This window comes from Emiliania huxleyi (assembly GCF_000372725.1).
Source record: "Emiliania huxleyi CCMP1516 unplaced genomic scaffold EMIHUscaffold_799, whole genome shotgun sequence".
NCBI lineage: Eukaryota > Haptophyta > Isochrysidales > Noelaerhabdaceae > Emiliania > Emiliania huxleyi.
This window is the reverse complement of record NW_005196029.1, coordinates 1-17,344: the sequence shown is the minus strand read 5'-3', so window position 1 is coordinate 17,344 and position 17,344 is coordinate 1. Positions and strand designations below refer to the sequence as shown.

Here is a 17,344-nt window from a genome sequence, read left to right as displayed (position 1 = left end):
AATACTGTCAAAAATCGGCGCCTGCGGCGGGCCATGGGACCCCATCTCCCCCCAAAGCCGAGAAGCCGTCAAGAATTCCGTCAGGGCGATCATCCGGCCCGCTGGGTGCGCTTCTTTTAGGTATGTTGTTGGCAAATCAAGACACAGAGCTCAGGCAAATTCACAGTGGGAGGAAAGCGGCGAGTCGCAATTCCAGGGGTCGTTGTGGCGGGCCACCCTGTCCAGAGCCCGGGATGGTCCGGGATGGGATCTTTCGATCAAGTCTGTGTGCCCTGGCCGCCTCCCAGTTGGTTGTGCAAGGTTGGAAAACCAAGCAACGGAGATGGAGCGGGAGAGTACGGTTGTTCCAGGGGGTCACGACTCGCACCGACCCTTCACGAACCGAAAGGCCGTGCCCGGCGTGCGCAAGGCTTCTTAGCTCCCCGGCCCTGGATGTGAGGTTACCGACTGCACTCCAAGTGCTCCAAGTGCGTTCTTCATACCCACCTTCCTGTTGGCTAGTGCACGATGAGAAACCAGGGTGGGTGGAGGTTGCGTTAGTTTGTCACTCGCCATGCGCGTCCTTGGCTGACCCTCCAAAACTCCTCCCCGCCGTTCGCGGCTCGGCTTGCGTATGCGGCTGGGAGCTTCGAGGACATGCAGGCGTCCCGCCCCCTCCGGCCATCCCCCCGGCTCCCATGCGCGCGGCCGCGACGCGCTGCGCACCCTCTTCCGCGCTGCACCCGCTCTCGGCATGGCCGTCGTCCGCCGAGATCACCTCCTCTTCGCGCCGCAGGTGCACAACCAAGGGCTGGCCACCTCCGTATCCATCATGATGAAGCCAATGGGCCAAAATCGGACTCCGCTCCCCTCCCAGGTGGCCGGAGGGTACACCTCGGGTCGGCGTGCTGGGGGGGGCGCCGGTGCGCAAGCCCACTTTCCGGGCGAGCCCGAGGGGGAGGAGGCCGGGCGAGTGGCAGCAACTCACTGTTAGTGTCCCGGGCCGCTGCGGCACCGTTTATACGGCCCCTCGTGATGTCTTTCCGAATTTGCATTGTGAGTCGTCCTCTGGCCAGCCGAGGGGCGCCAGAACGGCATGTGTACTGGTGCTGGGTGCGGGTGCGGAACGGGCTTTTTTTAACTCGCAACCAAGCATACTATACAAGGACACCCTCGGGGGGGACACGCGGCGCATGTGCGTCACGTCAGGGTGGAGTTGGCGGTGGCCGAGCGTCGTCTCCAGATCGACTCGCAGCGCGGAGTCGAGGGGTGAAGCGCGTCGCGCTGCGACATTCGAGAGCCGGCGGGATAGCCGTGGGGCGCGGCCGACTTTGAAGTCCTCGAAGATCCGGTGCGCATTCGTCCTCTGAGACCCACGCGTACAGGAAAGGGGCGAGAACGCGGCCATTCTCCATTGACAATCTAAGGCAACCTTGAGCTAGCCCGTTCCACACAGTGTGTCTTGTCTTGTGGTTCTGTGTGTCGCTCCTGTGTGACCGTCATCGCCCGTCCTGCGTCCACCCATACCGCGTTGGTGTCCCAGTCGTTGGTCGGACTGAGATCTGAGAGACAGAGAGATTTTTGTTTGTAGTTTGAGATATGAGTTTCGCCTTAAAAAACACGCGCGCGCGTGAACAGGGCTCCAGGCCCCAATCTCTCTCACAAACCTTCCTCTAGTTCTAGTACCTACCAAGGCCCGTGACCGCACCAGTTTCCAATCCACCTGACCGCCACTCTCTTGAGGACGAGAATAAAACGCGCGCTCTCAGCGGCGGTTTTGTCGAGTTTTGGTCTCGGCTCTCGCCACTCGTGTGACGTGTCGCCCGCTGCGCTGAGCGCTCGCTCGCCCGGCACCAACTTGATTCCCGGATGCGCGTCTCCCCCTCCCCCTATGTGACGCCACCCCCCTCCAATCCGTAATTCCGTAAAATCGCGCGAAAAGCGCCCTAATCGAGCTGGAGAGCGGCCCCCAGCCGCCTGGGAGCGTGCCCTAGCTAGCGGGAGGCGTTAGACGTACTTTTCGGCGTCAACTAATTAATGACTTTCGGCGACGTCCGTTCCCCCCCCCTCACCTTGGACACGTCGACACCTGGCACCGACGCAGCTCAGCATTGTGCTGGAGCGCCTGCTCAACGAACTCGGGATAGCCGACCTCAGTACGTTCGAGGCTGTGCTCTTGCACGATACAGGCGCATTGCTCGACGCGATCCGAAGCACCGCTGCAGCCGCAGAGGCTGGTGCGGCGGCTTATGCCAGCTCGGCCACGAGCAATGTTGTTGTGTCCCCAGGCAGAACTGCTACCGCTGGCGTAATCTCTGTGTAGCACAAGGGTAGCTTCTCCCGCACTCTCGTCAGCACAGACGCGCAAAACACGCTAATGTCTCGGACATCCATGCAGCCGCGAGTAGTGCGAGTGCTGAGATGCTGCTCCGGCAGGAGTTGGAAGAGAAGTTGCGGTCACAGACCAAGGAGCTCGCTTCTGAGCAGCGCTCTGCGAGCGCTGTGAAGAGGGCACTCGCGTCGGCGCGGGATGAGCTTGCTGCGGCACAAGCTGAGGCGCTCCGACCGCGACAACCTGAGGAGAGCGCAGCAGGCTGCTAAACGCGACATCAAAGCGGCCGAGCGGATGGCCGACGAGGCAAAACACGCAGCTCGAGCTGAGTGTGAGTGGCGTATCGGCGAGATGCGGGCCAAGATGCAGGCCGACGGCGCGAGCAGCTCGACGCGCTGCAGATTTCGATGGAGGCAGAGGCGAGGCGCGCTGATGCCGCAGGGGCGGAGAGGTCAAGGCTGTACGACAAGATGGAGGGGATTATGCGCACGCGCGTGAGGGGTTGATAGACGCACTCGCAGAGGCGCAGCGCAAGCGCGAATATAGTGATTGTTAAGAGATATACGTAGCGTTACAGTCGTACGGTCGTCGACCCTCCCACCGTGTGGGCCGCCCGGACCCCGGAGAGCTCCTGTAGCGCGTTCAGACAGCGTTGCGCGAGCATTGGAGAGGCCAGCCTCCGGCTTCTCAGCGTGTCGCGAGTGCTGGATCTCTGTCTGCCTGGTAGCTGGGTGTGATGGGGGGCTCTCTGGTGGCTTTGCTTACAAATGTACAGATTTACGGATTTACGGATCCACCCCCCTCCCTCCCCGTCCCGTGACCCGGCCGTGAGACGCGCATCCGGGAATCAAGTTGGTGCCGGCGCGTGTCTCGCAGCTCGGCGGGGTGTCGGGGAGCGGAGTGCGTCGGAGAAATTTTCTTCATTCTCGTAGTTTCATCGCTCATCTCGTCATCGGGGAGTGTGTTTGTCTCGTCGGTCGCGCCGCGGCGTTTACGAGCACCACCACTCGGTCGCCACGGCGCGGGCTCTCAGCTCTCACTAGGAGAGACCGTGCGCCGCAGCGCTGCGCGCATCTCCTCCAGGCGGGACAGCTCCGCCCGCGCCTCCTCCTCGTCCACGGCTCGCGAGAGGAGGGCCTGATCGGCAGGCGGCGAGGGGTGAGCGTGGCGCGAACCCACCGCACGGGCGCGCGGCAGAGCGCGCCTCGAGGTCCATGTGCTCCAGCGACCGCTCGTGCGTCGCCCGAATGTGGATGCGCGGCACAAACCCCGTCACAGGCTCGCCGTCCTCGCCACGAACCGCGCTCTCTCGCTCCAGCTCGATGAGCTGCGCATACCGCGACGCGCACAGACACCAGCGGTCGCCCGGCCGAACGCCGGGGAACATGAACTGAGGGATGGGTTGGTGGAGCGGGTTCCCGACCGCCGCCGAGACAGCGAGGAACTTCTCGGTCGCCTCGATGCAGACGGTGTGCCGGCCCGCGTCGTCCGGACCGGTGGAGCAGTAGCCGTCCCGGTAGAAGCCGGTGCCGATGCCGCTGCCGTGGACGTCAGCGCAGCAGCAACTGAGCTCAGTCCCGAGCACGTTTCTTGCAGGCTCGCGCGCAGGCTCTTCCGCAGAGTCGAGCCGTGCGGCGGCGGCGCGAGAGTCGGCGGCGGCGCGCAGAGCAGGGGCGGGCGTGCGGAAGGAGACGGCCGAGGTGTAGACGAGCAGCATCGGGCGAGCAAAGAAAAGAATTCTAAAGAGCCCTCTCACAGCAGACTGGCACGAACTAGCACCACAAAAGGCACAGCAGACAACGGCCCCTTATGGGCCGTCGAAGAGGCCGTCATACTCCTCCGGCCTCGCCCCCCCTTCCCAACCCTCCCCTGGCTCAGGCTCCTCATCCTCGCGGCGCGCAGTGCGCACCCCGCCCCGCGAAGACGAACCCTTCCGCCGGCGTGCCTCGCGGGACTGCCGCCCGCTGCCACCGCCCTTCCCCCCCTCCGCCGCCCGCGCCTTCTCCGCCGCCCGCGCGGCCGCCTTCGCCTCCTCCGCCGCTAACAGCGCCTCCCTCCGCGTGACCCCAATGGGCCCCTTGCGCATCCAGGAGAGGTCGCGCGAGCGACCTATCCAGGGGTTACCCGGATACGGCGCAACGTAGCCGCTGCGCAGCTCCGAGTAGTCGCCAACGCCCCCCCCCAAATAGCCCTCCAAGCAAGCATCGCAGACCCACTCGCCTAGCTGAGAGATCTCAGAACTCTCGCCGCGCCAGATCTCCTTCTCCGCCGCCTCCATCTCCTCTCTCGACCAGCCCTCACGCATCGCCCGGCGCCACAGCCACGGCTCCACGCCAAACTCGTCGTAAAAGCGCCCAAAGCAATCCTGACACTCGAGGCCTGGGCCTCGAGCGTCCTCCGCGGAGACGGGGTTGTCCGTGCTCGCGCCCGCCCACTCCTCGAGCGTCGCCGCCACGAGCGCCCCGTAAACGGCGTCGACCGCCGCCTCCGCCAACGCCTCAGCAGCCGCCTCGCCCGCCTTAGAACCCGTGGCCTCATCTAAAATGATGAAAGGGTGGGGCGCGCCGGCAGCGTCCGAGACCGGCGTCTCGGGCGGGGTAATGCCGGCGGGCCCCCAATATGGGGCACGTCCAGGTCCATCAGCAGCGAGCGAGGGCGGGCCGCCCTCCTCCCCCTCCGCCGGCGCCGCGCCGCCGGTGGAAACCTCCTCCACTGGGTTTGGCCGCTCAGCAGCCAAACCCGCCGCGGTGTCGGGCACCTTCTCGAGCCCCCCCCCGCGACCCCTGGCGCCACGGCCGCGCCGCCCTCGGCGGCGCCGCGGCGCCTTCCGCCCGCCCTCGACCTCCTCCTCCCCCCCCGCGGCGGCAATCGTCCCATCGCCGCTCTCCGGCAGCGCGGGCTCCAAGGGGTCCAAACTGGATCCCTCGGTCCCACCTCCGGACCCACCTTCAGCGGCCTGCGCGTCGCAGGCACCGCCGTCCGCCTCTTCGGGGCGCGCGCCGCCGCGGCCCTCGCCGCCAGCCGCTGCCCCGCCACCAGCCGCCTGATCGCCAGCCGCCACCCCAGCCGGGGTGTGTCGCCCAGCGACAAGCCGCTGAGGGATGCCAAGACCGCAGCCGCGTCCCCCCAGCCCCGCCGGCCGAGAAGAGCTCGGCGGAGCTTCTCCGCCTGGAGCTCGTGGATTCCGAGCGAGGCAATGCCCTTCACAGCGACCACCTCGAGGAGGTCGCCAGCATCACCCACACCCAGGTCCTCGAGCTGCCCTTCGTACTTGCGGTAAAACTTGTCGGCGACGCGCGCGCGCTTGAACAGAGCCGCGAGCGGCTCTCCCAGGTCGATGGCGGGCGAGGCCGCCATCGAAGGCCTGGTGCCCGGCCGCGTGGCCCCCGGGCTGCGGGTGGGTGCTCGCTGTGGCGGCCGCCGAGAGGGCAGAGAGCGGCGGCAGGCCGCCGACGGCGTGCGCGCCGCCTGCTGTGGCAGCAGGCGACAATACTGCTGTCGGCCAAAAGAAGAAAACCGGCGCTGAAGCCGCGCGAATTGGGGCGACTTGCGTCCACTTCACGCCACGGGCTGCGGTCTTGTCATGGACGTAATTCGTCTACTCGCCGCAGCCTGCGCAGGCGCCGTAGCCGACCACGCTACAAACACCATCTGCGGCACGCAGCCCGCTGTCTGCAACGGCACGTTCGCAGGGCGAGCGCTCGACCTTTCAAAGCTCGACCTGACAGGCACTCTACCGCCTGAGCTGGGAAGCCTCAACCTGGCGTTCAACAACATCTCTGGCACCATTCCCGCAGTAGCGAGTACTAAGCTGGCAAACCTGAGCTTGTGGTCAAACCGGATCTCGGGCACAGTGCCGGGGAGCTGCCACCCCCCTAGATAGATCTACCCAAACCCAGGCACGACATCTGCGCACACCGTTAGCAGCAATGGAGGTAGGAGCCGCTGCGCCCGTGCCGATGCAGATGCAGACGACCATCGTGGGTAAATTTGAGGCCGATGGAATCACCCTCACCATCTCGTTGATGGGTAACGACGACTGCTGCATCTCGGTGACTGCACGACCCTGGCGGCCCCGGTGGCAACGGCGGGGAAGGCGGGTGTCCAATGCCCTGGTTCAAGGTTGCCAACGGCCGGTACATCCAATGCAATGTATGTATGCCTTATCTTATCTTCTTGGGGGGTCCCACGCTCGCCTTCGAAGCCCCGGACACAGTCTACCAGGGCTGCTGCTTTTCAAAGTGCGACCACTGTTGCTTCTGCTGCCCGTGCAAGTTCGTCCGTGTGCCGGATGTGCCGGAGTCCCTGCCTGTGGCGACCGAGGAGCCCCTGCCTGTGGCGACCGCGGAGCCGCCTACGGCGACCGCGGAGTTGCCTGTGGCGACCGCGGAGTTGCCTGTGGCGACCGGCGACCGCGAAGCCCCTGCCAGTGGCGTGGTGAGCAAGCTGCTCGAGGCGCGCAGGGCGCAGCAATGAGTCGAGCGGCGCAAAGTGGGAGTGCACTGGCGTGGGCGGTCGGTTGGCGGGTTGTTTGGCGAGTGGAGAGCGTGCAGGAGCCGCTCTGCAGCCTGCATGGTGTGCGAGTGGCCCCTTTGTAGAGAGAGTCTCAAGGGCAGGCCGTACGGCTAAGGGCGTGTGCGCTGTGTGTAACCACCCACGCCACCAAGTACTGGTATTGATTCATGATTGCTTCTGATGGGAATGCGACTGGCTAATAAAAGATCAGCCTCTGTCCATCACAGCCTTTCAACATGCCTCAAATTTTCCGCGGTGCGCGGCGCGAACTTTTTTGCGCTTGCCCTACCCTTGCTAGTGCACATAGTAGTGCTGCCCTCAAACCCTTCCCACCGATACAAATTCACATGATTGCGCAATTCTCGTTCTCGTTGACGGAGGGCTGGGTCTCCGCCGGGGCGGTCCAGCCGCGTGGCGCAGGTAGCGCCTACGCAGAGGCACCCACCGACCTCAGAAGAGCTGCCCCCCCCTCGCCTGGCCCGGCCGGGTGCCAGCTGCGCCGCGTGATGTGTGGTGCCGCCCGTGGGCCTCTCGTCCTGCGGCGTTCGGAACGAGTACGGGTCGTGCACCTGCGGCAACTCTCTGCGGTGAGGAGACGGGCCCCGGCGGCAGCGGGCTCGTGCAAGTCTCGCGGCGAGCACCGACGGCAGCCAAATGGCATGCTTCCGGTCCTACCGTACAGCGAGCGGCGGCGGTGAGGCGACGGCGAGAGTGCTGCTTGCCCTCGCAGCACGCGGTGCTGCGGTGGAGCACGTCGCTCGCGGCGGTGTACGAGGTGCAGCCGAAGTGCAGCCGAAGTGCAGCCGAAGTGCAGCCGAGGTGCGGCCGAGGTGCAGCCGAAGTGCAGCCGAGGTGCGGCCGAAGTGCAGCCGAGGTGCGGCCGAGGTGCGGCCGAGGTGTAGCCGAGGTGCGGCCGAGGTGCAGCCGAGGTGCAGCTGCCGCCCGGTCCCGATGTGTCGGGCGGCGAGAGCGCGCTCCTGGATCCGCTTGCCCACCCCGAGCACCATCGCGCGGCCGAGGAAGCTGGGCGCCTCTCCGGGCGCCTTCTGGCCGCGCTCTGCGGCGGCTGACCCAGCCCCCTCCCCGCCCTCCACCTCCGCCTCTACGTCCGGCGGCACCTCCTCCGCCCCCTCGGCCGGCGGCGGCGCCGCCTCCACCTTTGCTACCCCCTGCCGCGCCGCTGCCTCTGCTGCCTCCGCCTCCGCCGCCTCCGCCTCCGCCTCCGCCGCCTCTGCCGCCGCCTCGGCTTGCTCGCTGCGCCCCACCAGCGCCTGCCGCAACCGGTCCGGGATTCCGAGCGAAATCGCCTCCTCCAGCTCCCGCGCCGCCTTCGCCGCGCTCTCTCGCGCCGCGACCGCCGCCGTGCGCGCCTTTGCGGGGCCGCCCATGCCGCCGCCCCTGCCGCCGCCGCCACCGCCGTCCCCGCCGCCCCTGCCGCCGCCCCTGCCGCCGCCGCCGCCGCCCGCCGCCCCGCCCCCGGCCGCGGCGTCGGAATAGTACCCGACGCCGCGCGCGCCGCGCTTGAAGACCCTTCCGGCGCGCGGCCCGGCAAACGCCTCCGCGGGCTCGAAGGAGGCGGCGGGGTCGTCCGTGTCGGCGGCGGCGGCGGCGGCGACGGCGGCGAGGGGCGAGTCGGCGGGCAGGTCCGGGGCGTCGGGGAGGGCGGCGCCGCTCGAGGCGGCGAGTCGCTTCGCGAGCGTCGCGGCGGCGGCGATCGACTGCTCGTAGACCTAGTACCACATCTCCAGAGTATCGAATCCAGTGTGGGTGGTGCGGTAGCGGCGATCGACTGCTCGTAGACCTGCTGCAGCGTCAGGGCGCCGTCGAGCACCTCGATGGAGTCATCCGCGGTGCGCAGCCCAATGTCGAGCGCCTGGTCCAGTACTGAGTGATGCGCGCACGCAGGGAGAGAGGGAGGGAGGAGCCGCGCAGAGGAGGGCGGGGAGGGGAGGAGGGGGAGGAGGGGGAGGAGGGAGGAATGGACGGAGCCCAAGCTCGAGGAGGAGGAGGAGATCGCACGGAGGGAGGGAGATGGGGCGAGAGCGGCGAGACGCGCCTCCATCGGCATGCGCGGTCCGTTCTTGTGGTGCAGGTACGCCTTGAGGTGTCAACCGCCGTGCTCAGCCGGGATGGCATCCGGGGCCGGCCGAGGTGCGGCCGAGGTGCGGCCGAGGTGCGGCCGAAGTGCAGCCGAGATGCAGCCGAGGTGCGGCCGAGGTGCGGCCGAGGTGGAGGGTGCGCCTTCAGGTCCGCGATGGTGTCTAGGAAGTGTCTAGGAAGTGTCTGGAAAGTGTCTAGGAAGTGTCTAGGAAGCGCCTTCAGGTCCGCGATGGTGTGCTCCGGCGTGACGAGCACGCACTGCTGCTTGTACCAGCCGGCGAGGACGACAAAGGTTGCGCCGGGCAGGATCTGGGCGCCTGCTCACAGCTAGAGGTGTGAAGAGACGCTGTTCAGACCGCCCAGTCGCCGGGCAGGATCTGCGCGCGGGACACGACGGGTGCGATCGACTCGGGCTCGTGAATGACGTGCCGCCTGCACGCGGAAGTTTCGCGGAGGTGTCATGGAGCCGGTCTGTGGGCAGCGGGCTCGCTGCTCGTGGGCGGCGGGCGCATTGTGTGGGCTAGGTCGTCGACGACGGCCTTGCGGAGCTCGGCGAGCTTGGCCTCGTGGTCCTCCCAGTCCCACGCCTGCGGCGTCGCACCCGCGCGTCCCTCAGTAGCCGTCTCGCTCTCTCGCAGTCCGGCTGCGCCGGCGGCTGGCACGCGCCGTCATCGCGTACACCTCCTGGCGGTCGTAGAGGGCCTTGGTCAGGTCGGCGTCGTCGTCGAGCCGCTTCTTCGAGAAGAGCAGCATCGACTCGTCCTTGATGGCCAGGCCCCACTCCTCGTCCGCCGCAGCAGCCAGCCGCGCCGACGGCCGCTTCTTGCGGTAGTGGCCGATGAAGGCGTCGCGCAGCCGCCGGATCGGCACGCCGCCGTCCAGCCACTTGGCGGGCAGGGTCAGGCTGAGGACGAGGCCGTCGGCGCCGTCGTACGTGTCGGGGTCGTAGCCGCCGTATCGCAGCGTCAGCTTGACCTCACGCGTCTTGTAGACGCCCTCGTCGACCTTGACCACGGTCTTGACGATGCCCGGCTTGCAGCCGACGACCGACTCGTCCACGCCGGTGTAGGTGCTGCCCGTGCGATATGCAGGCTGCACGGGAGTGGGGCGAGGGCCGAGCATAGAGCAGGATGTTCAGGGCCACCTCCCGCGGCTGCGGCGAAGAGAAATTTACGACCTTGTCTCGGGCACCGCAACCGTCCACAAAGCACAATGTGCTGCCACAAAGCACCACTAGCGATTTCGCGCGGAGGGCGTAGTGAAGTGCTGGGGCGCTCACTGTGTGTTATTCGGGTGGGGATCCATCAATCAGCGCTGCTTTAGATGGGCCTCCGGGGGCCCATGCTACGTCGAAGCACAGACCCGATCTCGGCACTCACGGGCTGCCACGCGCCCGCGCGCGGCGCGGGCCGCACCGCCCATGCCCCCGGGTCACCAACCCCGCCTCTCGGCCCTCTCGGCCCTCAGGAGCGTGCGGGAGACCGGCGAGGGGCGCGCCGCGCGCCGCCTGCAGAGCCGCCAGAGGCATTGTGTCGCCTCCGCTGGCGGGGTTCCCGGGCGCGTTGACGACTTGGAGAAGGTCGCCCTTGAGCCTTGTACTTGTACTTGTGGTTGTAGAGATGCTCGAGGGGGTGCTTTGTGGGGCGGTGCGCAGCCAGGCCAGCAGTGAGGGGAGGCGCACCCTCACTCTCCTCGGTTGCAGAGCTCGTCGGAGGCTGCGGCATGACGGGTGGGTCGCGATCGCAGTCCTCGGGCGAGCCGACGCGCATGTCCAACCGACCGGCGCTGGGACTCCTTGTGACGGCAGACGCCGGCTGCCTCTCCAACCGCTTCTGCAGCGTCCTTCTTTGCCCGGTGCATGGGCTCGATCCGATTCCGCCTCAACCTCTCACAGACCAGCGCACAAATAACGTATTTTCTTCTCAATAACAGGCTGTGAAGAGTGCGGCCATCTGCCTTTTTCCGCATGCCGCTGCCAGCCTGGTGCAGCTGCATGGCCTATCGCGCGCTGATCTGAACGGGCGCAAGGGCCGTGTGCTCTCGTGGGACGATTCCAAGGGACGGCACGGCGTGCGGCTCGATGCGTCTCCGGCACCGCTCGCGGTGAAGCCCAGCAACCTGCACCGCAGATGCGACGGCTGTGAGCAGCTCATTTGGGACTGGGAGGGACCCGCCGAGCTGGAGCAGTGCGCCGATTGCGGGTACGCGTGCTGCGAGAGCTGCTCTGTTAGCAGATGGAGAGGTGCGTGCCGCTGCGTCGGCTCCAACTTCGGTCGGCGTCCGGATGGCACACCAACGAAGAGTGACGCCCGATGTATGTGCAGTCGCTGCAAGCGGGACGTGCTACAGCCGGGCAGCAAGACGCGTGAGCGCGACCGCGAGCGCCGACGTGCGGGCTTGCTCACGTACGGTGATGACGTCGCCTTCCTGTTCCGCACCACAAGTGGCGCGAGCGTGATCCGGTTCGGAAAGACGCAGCGCATCACGTGCAAGTGCCTGGCCACACGAAAGCTTGAGCACGCTGCGTATGGCGGGATCGATGTGCGAGCGGCCGCGGCCGAGCAGGAGGTGCAGATCCTACTGCTATGGTACGGGCGGACGGCGCCGTGCTCGTACACGTTCGATGGCAGAGTTAGCCACGGGCAGGACATGCAGTACCGAGCGACTGCGATGCTCGGGTTCGTTGAGTTCGATTACGACGATGCCACCAGGCGGCTCACGCTGCCCGAGGCTCAGCTGCGCTCGCTGCGTGCGCGCGCCGTCGCCCTCGCGACTCACGCGGCTAGCGCGCCGGACGGTGTGGCTGTCGAGGGTGCTAACCCTCAAGGACTGGCACTAACACAGGCAAAAGAAACGACGCTGCCTGCATCTCTCCAGCTGCAGCCACCATCTCGCTCCCAACCATCGGACCGTCTCTCGACGTCTCGGTCGTTGTTGTACATGGGTGGGCTCCTCTCGCGCCGCGGAGCGTCCGTACGCCTCGCTTCATGGAACGTCGCCGCAGTCAACAACAACCCATTCGAGTACTACACCACGCTCGCCGACCCTCGGTGATTTCCCGCCACCACCATCACACCGCCTCTGCCACTGCCGCCGCCTCTGCCGCCGCCGCGCCTGCTGCGCCGCCACCCTCACCACGCCGCCCTCTCGTCCGCCGCAGGTACGAGCAGCTCATGGTGGCGGTGGGCGAGCTGATCGACGCGCCAGGCGAGCGCGATGTGCCCGTTCGCTCTGTCTTCACGCAGCCCATGTTCGAGAAGCTCAAGGCCTCGATGGCGGCGCAGGGGTGGGCGGGGATCGATGCCGTCGAGGAGGTTTGGGAGAGCGACCTCGCCAGCCGGCCGATCGTGTCTGGCTTTCTCAAGGACAAGGAGATCGGCGCCAAGCGGCTGGCGTCGATGCCTGACCGCTTCACAAACACCATCAACACGGAGGACGGGCGCACCGTCTGCCGCCCCACCGTCATCAACAACTACGACGTGCCGATGCCCGACGGAGACGCGTGGTTTGCGCAGTGGCACGCCTTCTTCTTCGAGGCGCCGCTGCTCGTCAAGGCGAGAACGCCTCCGAGACGCCTCAAAGACACCCACGATATCTCTCCGCCATCTCCGACACAGTTCCGACTCTGCCAAGACCTCCAGCACACCTCCGAGACGCCCGACCGCTGCTCTTCTAGGCCAAGTCGGGCGCCGCGGCGCCGCGCCTGCCGTGCGCCATGCTCTCGCCGATCAAGCGCTCCAAGTACCGCCGCCCCCTCCACACTCTGGCGCACTCCGAGAGCACTCCAGAGCGCTCTCCAGCACTCGCGAGCACTCTGGCGCACTCCGCGAGGGAGGACTGCGAACGAGACGACGTTCACGGCACGAGCTGTGAGCAGGTACCCCGCCCTCTCCGAGGCGGAAGAGGCCATCTCGCTGCCGCTGCAGCTGCTCTGCCTCGCGATCTTTGACGCGATCCTGGCCGGGCCTCTAGACACTCCCTAGACACTTCCTAGACACTTCCCTGTTCACGCGTCCTGACCGGGCCTCTAGACACTTCCTAGACACTTCCTAGACACTTCCTAGACACTTCCTAGACACTTCGTAGACACTTCCTAGACACTTCCCTGTTCACGCGATCCTGGCCGGGCCGCTGCGTCCGCCCGCTCCACAAAGCAGAACACGTCCACGACGCGCCCGCGAGTCGCGCCCTAGGCCGGCCTGCTCGCAACATGTCGTGGCCGTGCCATGGACGTGTCATGGATGATGTCCTGAGTCGCGCTCTAGGTCGGCCTGCTCAACCAGCTCTCTCCCGGTGCGCGGCACGAGCCTCCCGAGGGCGACTCCCAAAAGGCGAGCCGCAGGAGCGAACCCGACACGCGCCCGCTCGCTGCCTCCCGCAGGCGCGTGGCACGAGCTCAAGATGAGCATCTGCGAGGCGCTCGTCGTCTCCAAGGCGCAGCGCGCGGTTGGACACATCTCGGCGCATCTCGGAGCATCTCGTCCCATCTCGGCCCATCTCGGCGCATCTCGGCCCATCTCGGCTCCATCTTGGCTCATGGCTCATCTGCCACCTCCCAGGCGCAGCGCACGATCGACGTGCTGCAGCGGCCAGAGTGCGCGGGCTAGTCGGCAACGCGCAGTCGGTAGTCAGTACTCATGTGCGCTCCGTGGCCCCCACATCGTTATGTGTGGAAGTGCAAGATGGCTCTCATATACCGGCCGGCACCGCCCCACCCAGCAAGAAGGTGGCACGTTCTTGGACGCGAATCCTGGACGCGTGCGGCAGGTACGCCGACGTCGACCTCCTCTTCCTGCAGGAGGTGAGTGGCGCGCTCGTGACAGCGCTGCGCGCCGCGCCCGCCCTCGCCGAGCGGTTCGAGGCGCGCTTGAGTCGCGCGAGACGCTGCGAAGACGCTTCCCGGGGCGCCCCTCCGATCTGCCTCCGAGGCGCCCCCGAGAGACCGCTCCGAGACCGTCCCGAGACATCTCCGCGCTCTTTCCGTGAGGTGCTCGAGCCACGCGACTGCGATGCGGTGCGCGACCAGAACTCGCTCATCCTCGTCGCGAAGCGCCTGCTCGCCGGCCCGGCGGGCGAGGCGCTGTCAGAGGTCGAGCTGGGCGCCGAGGCGCTGAGTGGCGCGCTTGCGACGGGGCGCAGGGGCCGCGGTAGAGGGATGTGGTCGCCGGGAGCGCGACGCGGGTTGGAGAGTAGGTGCGCCGCAGCGGCGGGGGACGACCGGGGGTGGAATACTCTTGGGTCGCTGATGAGGGACGATTGAGTGGTCAGGCGCACCGGTGGCAGAGGGCGACCTCTGCGTCTTCCGCGCCAGGCTTGAGCTCGGCGGCGAAGGCGGCGCCACCGAGCTGCTCCTCGCGTCGTTCCACGGCGACACGAACGGCCTCGCGTCGACGCCGGTGGTGAGCGCGCTGCGCCAGCAGGCGCGTTTATCCTCAGACGGTTCTCAGACGGTTCTCAGACCTCCTCAGACCTCCTCGAGCGAGACATTCGGTGTTGAGATCTAATGTAGCAGTTGGCCCTGTGCTGCGGTCTCAGGCCGCAAGACGCGGGTGAAGACTCTCCTGCCATCCTCCCGCAGGCGGCGGGCCTTCCCCTCCTCGTGGGCATCGACGCGAACACCTACCTGACACGCGACCCAAAGGGCGGCAAGAAGTTCGTCGGCGACCCGCGCGGTGGCAGGGAGCACGCGGCACGCGCGAGCCCTCGTGGCCGACGCCGAGCCGCGTGCGCCTCTAGGCGACTTTGTGGCCGAGTGCGCGTCGGGTGAGGCGCCGCTGGCGCACTCGTGGCAGGGGCGAGCTCACCGGAAGGGTTCGGGCAACGGCCCTCATGCCGGGGCGATCTCCGGAGTGCCGCGGACCTCTTCTCTGTAGGCCGCCCGAAGGCTGGCAGACGACCTACAACGCGCGCACCTACCTGCAGCCGCAACTCAACAAGGCGGTGCGCTACGCCGAGCGCGCCACCTCCAGCCTCGCCGACAACAACCCGAAGGACTTCCTCCTCTACTCGGAGGGCGCGTTTGAGGGCGCGGGCGCGTGCGCGCGCGACAACACGGGGCAGGGGAGCTACGTCGAAGGCCTTCCCCGCCGTCATCGCGTCGCGAGAGCCCGACCGCCGCTCACCCCCAGGAGTGCCCCGACGCTTTCTCGAGTAGGCACGAGCATTCCGACGCTCACCTTCCCCAGCGACCACTGCATCGTGTCAACCACACTGCGGTTGCGGTGAGCCATCGCCTACCCATGGCGTTTGCCATTGGGTAGCGCTTCGCTGCCCTTGCGCTTTGTCGGCCGGCCATGTCTTGCCTGACAGATTCGCGGCCAGTTTCCCTTTAACCTTCTCTCCCGCTCTCTCGTTCTGCGCTTTCTCAGCCGGTTCGCGGCTTCGGCCTCTTCGTGCTGGATCTTCGAGTGAGGCCATCAGATCTCTCTAATGTGGCTGGCCTATGTGTGAGCTGTGTGTGCGTGGGGGGTCCGTCCGCGTCTCGCCTCTCGCGTCTGCCATATCTCTCTTTCGCGTTCCAACATCATTTTAAAATTAAATTGCTGGTAGAGGCTCAGTCTCAGCCTGCACCGCCGACGGGCGTCTTCTGGTTCTGCGCGCAAACCGCACGGACAAGCTCGCGTCACCGTCAGCCTCGACCGACGCTGAGGGTGAGGCAAAGCCCCGGCTGCGAGCCCGGGCGAGCAGCCCGGTCCGGACGGAGAAACCGCGGCCCTCTCCATGCCGGGGCGTGGCGCCGAGCGCCTTGGCCAAGAGCGCGAGCGACACCTATGGTGTCAACACCGCATCATCCATCCGCAAAGACAGGGATGGGGCAACCGAGCAGGCAACGGTGCCGTGTGATGCGGCCCGGGGAAGCAAGGGATGGCGAGGTTGTCGAAAAGGCCGCTCTGTATGAGCTCCTGCGGCGTGGTTTCGAAAAAGCGCGCGAACACGCAGCCTCCCGCTTCTGGATCGTTCTCGTGCGCCAGCACTATCGGAAGTCCTGCCTCCTTCGCCTCCTTGACCTATCAGTGAGTGCACACGTGTCAGCTCTCCCGTGTCAGCTCCACCTGAGCGGCCCGGCTTCCTCTCAGTACCGCCTCGACCTGCTCCGCCAGATAATCGTCAGACCAGGTCTCTTCGCACAGGTACAGCAGCATGTGGGTCGGTCGCAGTTCGCTGGGCGGATTCCGGCTAAGCCCAGCCCGCCGCATCGATTTGAGCGATGACAGTCCCCGTGGGAGGGGCGGAGGCCGGTTCGGTGCCTCCCCCGCACTACAAACACGAAGGCCAGTGTAGGAGGTGGCGAGCTGGTTGGCCACGTCTTTTGCGCCGGGATTGGCGGGCGAGGCCCAGAGCACGACGGCTTTTGCGAATGCGAGGTTCTGGCGAGTCAACTCGCCCGGCACGGCGAGCGGGAGCGTCTTTGCCAACGCGTAGTGGGGCGTTTGCAAGAGCAGGGCCTCCGAGATCATCTTGAGCGAGACGTACTGGAACTCTACGATTCGGTGCCAGACCACCAACGGCCAGCCCACGTCAAAGATGGCCGGCTGGAGGTCTGCAGGGCTATCAGCTCGCAGCTCCTCGAGCAATCCCCCGCCCTTTCCTGGGTCTGCCTCTTGCACGAGAATGATCGGCTTCTTGAGCTGGAGCGCCGAGCGAACCTCACGCAGGCAGTTTTTCGAGCGAAAGTACCCCTTCGACAGGAAGAAGAGGATTGCTTGCGAGCGTTTGATGTATTCCTCCAGCGCCCCGATTTCCTCGAGATCATCCACATCCAAGAACACTTGGACGCCGGGGAGCAGCAACATGAGATTTTTCTTGATGACGGCGACGGCATCCTGCCCCGTGCTCCAAATGTGGCTGTTGAATAGATGCCACGTCAGGCCTTTGGCGAGGGTCAGCTCGGGGGGATGATTGGTCGAGACTAGCCGAATCGTCGGGATCTGGGCGACGCGGCGAGCCGCAGTGATGGCGCCCGTGAGAAAGAGGGCGAACGCAAGGCCGATGAGAATCGACATCGGGACGACGATCGCGTCGGAGTTAGGCCAGCCCATGATGTCGTCCGCCTTTCCAGGCGCTTCCTCGTCGATGGCGTCGAAGAGGGTGATCCAGCTCGCACCCAGGAAGACGAGAAGGAGCACGAGGTTTGTCGCTACGGCCAGGACGTCGTCTTCAATCCGCTTGTATGGCTTCGCGACTGCGAGTCCGACAGCATAGCATGAGCATACCAGCGTTGCCACCACAAGACGCAAAAAGGCGTTCTTCTCCGGGATGAGCGCGACCACGCCGGTGAGGACAATCTTGCGCAGCAACTCGAGCGCCTCCCAATAGTACCAACGGATCTCGTACTCCCTATGTAGAAAGGCGGTGGCTCGCGACAGCGCGCTTGGAGTTTTCCGGTGGAGCGGCTTGTAGATGAGGACGAGGAGCGAC

The 17,344-nt window shown here is 66.4% G+C and overlaps 5 protein-coding genes across 5 annotated transcripts; 2 read left to right on the top strand and 3 right to left on the bottom strand.

The window, feature by feature from the left end:
- Nucleotides 1-3,629: 3,629 nt before the first annotated feature.
- Nucleotides 3,630-3,932, bottom strand: EMIHUDRAFT_48875 (hypothetical protein; the record flags this gene model as incomplete). The annotated part of the gene is made up of 1 exon (XM_005759734.1): nucleotides 3,630-3,932. A coding segment is annotated over one exon (303 nt), but the record flags the coding sequence as incomplete, so codon positions are not given.
- Nucleotides 3,933-4,118: 186 nt separating this feature from the next.
- EMIHUDRAFT_249595 (hypothetical protein) lies at nucleotides 4,119-5,668 on the bottom strand (the record flags this gene model as incomplete). Its single annotated transcript, XM_005759733.1, has 4 exons — nucleotides 4,119-4,199; nucleotides 4,452-4,844; nucleotides 5,154-5,267; nucleotides 5,423-5,668. The coding sequence occupies 4 exons, from the start codon at nucleotides 5,666-5,668 to the stop codon at nucleotides 4,119-4,121; spliced, it is 834 nt and encodes a 277-aa protein (XP_005759790.1).
- Nucleotides 5,669-5,894: 226 nt separating this feature from the next.
- On the top strand, nucleotides 5,895-6,787 carry EMIHUDRAFT_249594 (hypothetical protein; the record flags this gene model as incomplete). Its single annotated transcript, XM_005759732.1, has 3 exons — nucleotides 5,895-6,164; nucleotides 6,247-6,363; nucleotides 6,434-6,787. The coding sequence occupies 3 exons, from the start codon at nucleotides 5,895-5,897 to the stop codon at nucleotides 6,785-6,787; spliced, it is 741 nt and encodes a 246-aa protein (XP_005759789.1).
- Nucleotides 6,788-7,169: 382 nt separating this feature from the next.
- EMIHUDRAFT_121145 (hypothetical protein) lies at nucleotides 7,170-10,048 on the bottom strand (the record flags this gene model as incomplete). The annotated part of the gene is made up of 5 exons (XM_005759731.1): nucleotides 7,170-7,253; nucleotides 7,822-8,556; nucleotides 8,628-8,699; nucleotides 9,176-9,243; nucleotides 9,589-10,048. 5 exons carry the CDS (start codon nucleotides 10,046-10,048, stop codon nucleotides 7,170-7,172), a joined length of 1,419 nt encoding a protein of 472 aa, XP_005759788.1.
- Nucleotides 10,049-11,242: 1,194 nt separating this feature from the next.
- On the top strand, nucleotides 11,243-15,151 carry EMIHUDRAFT_121144 (hypothetical protein; the record flags this gene model as incomplete). Its single annotated transcript, XM_005759730.1, has 10 exons — nucleotides 11,243-11,723; nucleotides 11,931-11,976; nucleotides 12,087-12,474; nucleotides 12,603-12,667; nucleotides 13,694-13,727; nucleotides 13,914-14,073; nucleotides 14,195-14,325; nucleotides 14,505-14,598; nucleotides 14,663-14,737; nucleotides 14,811-15,151. The coding sequence occupies 10 exons, from the start codon at nucleotides 11,243-11,245 to the stop codon at nucleotides 15,149-15,151; spliced, it is 1,815 nt and encodes a 604-aa protein (XP_005759787.1).
- Nucleotides 15,152-17,344: the final 2,193 nt, after the last annotated feature.